The sequence below is a fragment of the Molothrus aeneus genome, chromosome 10, assembly GCF_037042795.1.
Source record: "Molothrus aeneus isolate 106 chromosome 10, BPBGC_Maene_1.0, whole genome shotgun sequence".
NCBI lineage: Eukaryota > Metazoa > Chordata > Aves > Passeriformes > Icteridae > Molothrus > Molothrus aeneus.
In genome coordinates this window covers 25,360,343-25,366,805 of record NC_089655.1, presented here as the reverse complement: position 1 = coordinate 25,366,805, position 6,463 = coordinate 25,360,343, and the positions used below count along the sequence as shown (strand labels likewise).

Here is a 6,463-nt window from a genome sequence, read left to right as displayed (position 1 = left end):
GAGCGGGGGCATTGTCCAGCACATGGCAGGACCAGGGGCATTTTCATGGATGCAAGGAGGTCCAGGGTCCATTCTGGGGCTCCCCCAGGGTCTTTCCTGGGGTTCCCTCAGGGTCCATGCTGGGGCTCCCTCACAGTTTGTGCTGGGCAGACCATACCTGCTCTTCCAGCGTGCCAAACCCACAAACATTGTCTTCATTTTATTTTAGCTGGTAAGAAATTGTTGTTTGCCTCAGGAATAGCTGGGCTGATCCTGGGGTGCCGGGTGGGATGTGGGGGTGGTCAGGCCGGGCTTTGGGCACAGGGACCCCTGTGAGGACTCCCAGACCCCAGGCTGGGGCTGCTCTTGTCTGCACAGTAAAGGAGTGGTTTTGGGTTTGCTGTGTAGTAAACAATACCATGAGATGCAACACAAATTATGCTTTAAGAATATACATTAACATTAGGAGGAATATGCATATAGTTTATGAAGAAAATGATGAAAAAAGCTGGGAGCTGTGCTGACTTGCAGAAGCCCTTCCACATTGATAAAATCCAGGGAGATGAGGAGGCAGAGCTACCTTGGGAAAGATGCAGCTGACAAATCTTTGCAACAACCCAGCAGTGTTTTGCCTTTCACAGTAAAAATACAAAAAATGACATCAAAGTCAGGAAGGCCTTGTGGGCTGGTAGATCCTGAAGCACAGAGGGCTGTGATACCTGGAACCTGGGTCTGATCTGCACCTGGGCACTGGGTGGATGCTGGCAGGGATTGCTCCTCACCCACAGCTGGGCACAGCAGCCCCTGCAGATAAATGGGGCAGGGGCTCTCAGCCTCTGTTTGTTTCTGTGTCCTGTGAGGAGCAGCTCATCTCCAAGGCACCCAGGTAACCCACAGAGGCAGTGTTTGGTGGTGTGATGCTCTGCCTGGGGAAGCATCCCGTGCTTTAGCTGACCTGGGGCTTCCAGGGGTGAGGGTTGGTGTGTCTGTCTGCTCTGGCTTCCCATGCCAGGCCCTCCAGCGTTTGTTCCTCAGTCCCTGCAGAGCTGCAGCCTGTCTGCTGTGTTATTGCTGCCCTTCACCAGGGGTTCTGACAGGGTTTATTGGTATTTTTGATGAGAATTTGCAGGGCTGTTCTCTGGAGGGGGCAGTGGAAGGTGGAGGTACCTGGGCTCAGTCCCATGGCTCTGCCCTGGGAAAAGCCCTTTGCATTTCAAACAAACCCCAGAGGGTTTGTTCAGCTCTGCCAAGCCTGGCTGCCTCCCTCGGGAGCAGCAGCACACGTGGCATCTCCCCTGCATCTGCTGTGCTGTGTCAGCTTTGTCACCAAGCTGCAGCAATGGCTGGGGAAACGAGGGCTCCCAGGACTTTGAGTTTGGAGCAGTTTGGTTTGTTAAAAGGAAAAACCCAGAGAGTTTCATGGAGATAAATGATGCTGTTGCCCTGCATGTGGAGCCAGATCGAAGTGCAGGAGTTAGGGCTGTGCCCTCTGAGCGCCGCAGCTGAGCTGGGGTCTGAGTGTGCTGGGCAGTGCCTGGGGGCTCTGCTGCCCCTTGCTGGGTGTCCCTGGCCCTGCTGCTCTGACGGGGTCACTGCTGCGTCCTTGCCTTCACCGGGGCTGAGGGCAGAGCTGCTGCTGGCGAGTGTGTGCTTCTACTGAACCCATTGATTGGACCTGCCAGATTCAGTGCAATCCTACTGAGACTCCTATTTTTCTTCATACCAGCCACTTTTTAAACAGTTTACAGGGAAAAAAATGTTTTAGAGGGCTTTTCCATCCAGGCATTACCATACAGCCCATCTTCTTTTGTTCACTGCTTACACCATATAAACACTTATTTGAAACTTTCCCTTTTTTACCTTCTCTAGGGCAATCATTCACAAGTTGGTACATCTGGTGGTTGTTGATGTAATAGTGACAAATTTCTTTGCTAGAAATGTTCTTAAATCCCATCATTTTAATACATCAAGTCAACTGCTCCTGTAATTGTCCCTGACTCTTTTGATTTTGAAAAGGGAAATTCAAATCCAGCAAATCGGATTAGCAGGGCATTGAGGAAGTGCACCAGGGAGCAAACCAGGATGGTCCAGAAGGAATTTGCAAACTGCTCACTGTGAGTCTTGAATGTAAAGGTTCCCTCTTTGAAATTAGCAATTTTCTCTGAAAGGTGGTGGATCTTCACTTCTGAGGAGAAGAGAATCATGATGAGGCAGCCACAGGAACCTGAAAGGGAGGGGGAGATGCTCGTTACCTCAGGATCCCTCAGCTGTGCTGCACGATGTATGCTGCAGCCCAATACCACAGGGAGAATGTTTGTATGGCCACACTGCTTTAACAGGGATTATTTTTGGAATCCAAGCCAATGGCTATTGAAATGGGTAAGCTTTTCTAATTGAGCTTGGCTCAGGACCAGGAGTATTTAGCATGGCTGCTTTAGTGCCCTGAGCTAGTGAGGTGTCTGTGTTCATGTTCAGCTTTAAGTTGCTCATTGTCCCATTGAGCATGATGGAGCTGTCTGCATGCCTGAACATAAATCTGTACTGAAGTCCTCTGTGAAATTTTGGTTGTAATGTGTAACACCTTGTAAAGCTGGGGTAAGTCTGCCTGTCAGCCAGGCCAGCAGCCCAGGGAGCAGGTGTGTGGCTGTTTTCCCTGCATGGCAGTGGTTCTCCTCGGAGACCACGAGCTGCTGCCAGCCTCTGGCTGCTCAGCTCCCCTGTCCTTGGCAAGGCTGTGCTGCTCTGTGTGCTGGCCTTGCTCACGTTGTCTGGAACCCTCCTGTGGTGGAGCCAGCTGCATCACTGGCATATTTTGGTTGTTTTCTGCCCCCTTTTCCTACTCTGGGGTGGCTGCTGGTTCTGACTGTGTGTGGGGTGTCGGTGATGCCAGCCCAGCTCTGGGTCGCTGGGGCCCTTCTGCCATGGCTCCTGCAGCTGCTTGCCCATTCCCATCCTGCCACCCACCCTTTTGTGGGGTTTCCCCAGTTTATCTCCCAACTTCAATTTGGAAAACACGTGCTTTGACGTGGCAGAGCCACCCGCCTTCCTGCCTGGCTTGCTTTTGCCAATTGAGAGCCAAAGCAGGCACAGTTTAGCCTGAGCAGTGGGTGATGCTGGCAGTGCCAGCCCCAGCCCAGCCTGGTACTCACAGGAGATGAAGCTCCACAGGTACAGCCCCATGGGGCCGTGCAGCGTCTCGTAGGGGCTGCCAAAAGCGTTGAACATGAAGAACCCTGCTCCCACCAGGGCAAAGACAATCAGTGCTGTGCAGAAGAGAATGACACTGACATGGATACTTGCAGGGATAATTCTGAGCAAATCTGGAAAAACTGAAAACAAATAAACACAACATTATTATACACATTAGGTAAAGTTGTCTCTGATGTCAGGCTGGGGGTTCCTGCTCGTTTGTGATAATTGTTTTGATGCTGCTCTTCTAAATGCAACCAGATGAAATAATTCCCTAGAAATGGTTTTTCATGGATGTTTGGAGGCAGAAAAATTCTGTGGAACTCGGAGGCATGACTGGCCAGGAGGGAGAGAGACTAGCTCCAGGAAAAGCCTGTCCTCCCCTTCCTGAGGGTGCTCTTTGGTCCTTAATGTGAACAGCATCTTTTGGGGACAAACAAGGAAGCTGTGATTGAGGAGGCAGGTCTGGCACAAGGTGTCGCTGGGATCTCTTCCAGTGCCAGTGTTAGGGGCTGATCTCCCTTGGCTGAAGGCTTGGCCATCCCCTCTTCTCTGGGACTGAGACAATAAATCTTTCTTTACACTTTTTTCATTTATGTTCATGAGGTCCCACAAAGGGTTGTGACGTGGGAAAGGAAATTGTGCTGTGATTGTGGATGCACAAATTCAGGAATAATTTATTCTAAATATTTTTATGCAGTTTTAAGCTACTGTTTCAAATTGTGGTCCTGTTTGTCTAGGACACAGAGATAGACATTCAGAGAGCAAGAGAGAATGATTTTTAAAAATTCCTGTTTGTTTGGCAAAAAGGAGGTGTTTTGGAAGGAACTGTGAAATATACTTCACTGTTCCTGATCTATGGGGGCATGACTAAAGTGAGGTAATAATGCCTGGTGCTGTTTTGCTGTAATGTGTGGAGAGTAAAGCAGCCTCGCATCAATTACTCCTCCGTGTAAAGTTTGTACCAGCAAACCGCTCTGCAGCTCCATGCAGGAGCACAGGGCAGCAGGTAATGAGGTATCAAATGCATTTATCCCCCTGACTAAATGAAAGGGAAATCAATGAAATGAATGTCTCGTGAAGTTCAGCCAGGCCCAGTGCAAGGTGCTGCCTGTGGGTTGCCAGGGCAATCCCAGCACAGAGCCAGGCTGGTGGGGACCGTGCTGGGAGCTGCCCCAGGAGAAGGACGGGGGGCGCTGGGGGGAGAGAAGCTCCCCGTGCTTGGGCCAGGGGCTCTGGCACCCAGAACCTGCCCTGGGCTGAGCCCCAGCGGGGCAGGGGGGATTCTGCCCCTCTGCCCTGCTCAGGGAGGCAGAGCAGCCCCTCAATGTCCAAACAAGACAGAGCTGCTGAGCGAGCCCCGAGGGGGCCAGGCTGGACCTCAGAGCCCCTTCCAGTGCTTCCCTCTGCAGGATTCCTACAGGGAATAGCATCAGTTCCTGTGACACTATCTGATGCTTTGGGAAAACATGCAAAACTCTGTATTTAATAATGCAATTTCCTATGGTTCGTTTTAAGAAAACAAGTTGTGGCATAGTATTGAATCCTCCCCTGGGCACCTGCGTCTACAGCTGGTTCTGTTATTAACATTTTATATGTGATGTATTGGGAAAAATTACTTCCAGAAGCAATGTTGTCTTGAAAGTAAAACATTCCTTCATGGTCCTGAATGAACCCTTGTGTGCTGTCCATGGCAGAGACCTTTAGAAAATGAACCATTGACCTAGAAACTGATGGGAATGAGTGGGAACAAATGGAGCAGAAGTTTTCCCCAGCTGAACTGGGTTTGCTGGCAGAGCAAATTCATATTACAATTAAAAGAGATACAGTGGTCAGAGGGGAGCACTTAATGGGAACAAGCACAGAACTAAATCACGTAGCCTATTTTCCGTCTGTGTTCTCCTCAGGCGTGCTGAGGTGCAGTGAGTGCATTGAGCTATGGCTGTGTATTTTATAAGTTTGTCCTGCTTTCTGGAATGCTCCTGGTGAGCTTCCAAGGTACTGAGGTGATGGGAGGGGATCAGCATCTTGTCCCCAGTGCTCTCTGGGGTGAATGCTCCTGACCCCTCACAGCTGAACCTGACTGAACCTGAGTGTCAGTCCCAGAGCTGCTGGCAAGCTGGACCTGCCCTGGGTCATAACTGTCACCTACAGCAATCCAAATCCTCTGAAAATACAGCCACGGTGCAAGAACTGCACACTGGGATGGCACACAAAGCAATCAACAGGGAACTGCAGCAGTATAAACAGACTAGTGATGGAATTTAGAGAGAGCAAATACTAATACTATATCAAATTAACTTGATTTACTATTTTTGGAAAATGTTACATAGTAAATAATTTCTGGTACCTAGTCTGGCAACCTTGCCTTGCATTAAATAACAGGTGTAAGCAATTCACGTGTGCTGTTGTAGCAGAATGATTGTGATCTGTGTGCTGTAGTAACTTCAGGGGAGGTATTGCACACACAGCAACTGGCCTTTACTGCCTGTTCTGCCTGCTGCTGGATACAATTGTGTCTCACTTCATAATTTTCTCATTGATCTTCTTATCCTTGAAGATTAATAGGTTATGAATGTAAAGCGAAGCCATTACTGATACTTTGACACTCTGTGTCAGGTACCAAGTCAGCCAGCGTTCCCCAGACAGCCTCCCCCAGTCCTTCTTCCAATTAGTGCCACAGATTGCAAACTTTTGGGCTGCTTTGTTTCTCAATAGCAGCCAGTGCCCCAGCTCTTTCCTGAGGTTCTTGCTGGTTTAGCTCATTCTTCTTGACAGCACAGAGGTAATGTTGTAATGCTGGCACACAGAGGAAGATGACAGAGATTAATTAAACCCCCCAAATATTCTTTTTAAAGAAATAGCATAAATCTCTTGGGAGGTGGCTACCCGTGTAACTGCAGTAATTGAAGACATGAGGCAGGCAGTATCAGTACCATAAAGTAAGTTACTGACCCTGAAGATCAGCGCAGGCCGGGGGCTGCGGGCTCGGTGTCCCGCCGGCCCCGGGGTGTGGGCAGCTCGATGGCCGCGGGTACTCACATGAGAACTGGGAGGCTCTGCCCCCGAGCCCGCACTGCCGCACCCGCTGCCCGGAGAAGAGCCCGTACTGGATGTCGCCGATGAACTTGTGCAGCTCGGGGCCGCTGGCGTTGACGAGCAGCGCTCCGGTGCTGCAGAGGATGGAGCCCCTGACCCAGAGCTGGCTGCCCACGGCCGCCGCCGTGCCCAGCGCGCAGGCCAGGCTCAGCAGCCCGGCTGTGCAGAAGAGCAGCCTCTTCTGCTGCGGCGGCAT

General features: G+C 50.5%; 1 protein-coding gene across 1 annotated transcript; it reads right to left on the bottom strand.

Annotated features, from left to right (window-relative positions):
* Positions 1-415: 415 nt before the first annotated feature.
* CLRN1 (clarin 1) lies at positions 416-6,463 on the bottom strand. The gene is made up of 3 exons (XM_066556762.1): positions 6,211-6,463; positions 3,129-3,308; positions 416-2,203 (listed from the first exon to the last, which is right to left on the bottom strand). Exons 1-3 carry the CDS (start codon positions 6,461-6,463, stop codon positions 1,938-1,940), a joined length of 699 nt encoding a protein of 232 aa, XP_066412859.1. The 3' UTR covers positions 416-1,937.

Bases quoted from the DNA above. Each gene is read 5' to 3' on its own strand.
- CLRN1 (XM_066556762.1), bottom strand. From the start codon at position 6,463: ATGCCGCCGCAGCAGAAGAGGCTGCTCTTCTGCACAGCCGGGCTGCTG. The intron at 3,309-6,210 runs GTGAGTACCCGC...ATTTGTTTTCAG, and splicing joins CAGAGCCTCCCAGTTCTCAT to TTTTTCCAGATTTGCTCAGA. The intron at 2,204-3,128 runs GTGAGTACCAGG...CCTCCCTTTCAG, and splicing joins CCTGTGGAGCTTCATCTCCT to GTTCCTGTGGCTGCCTCATC.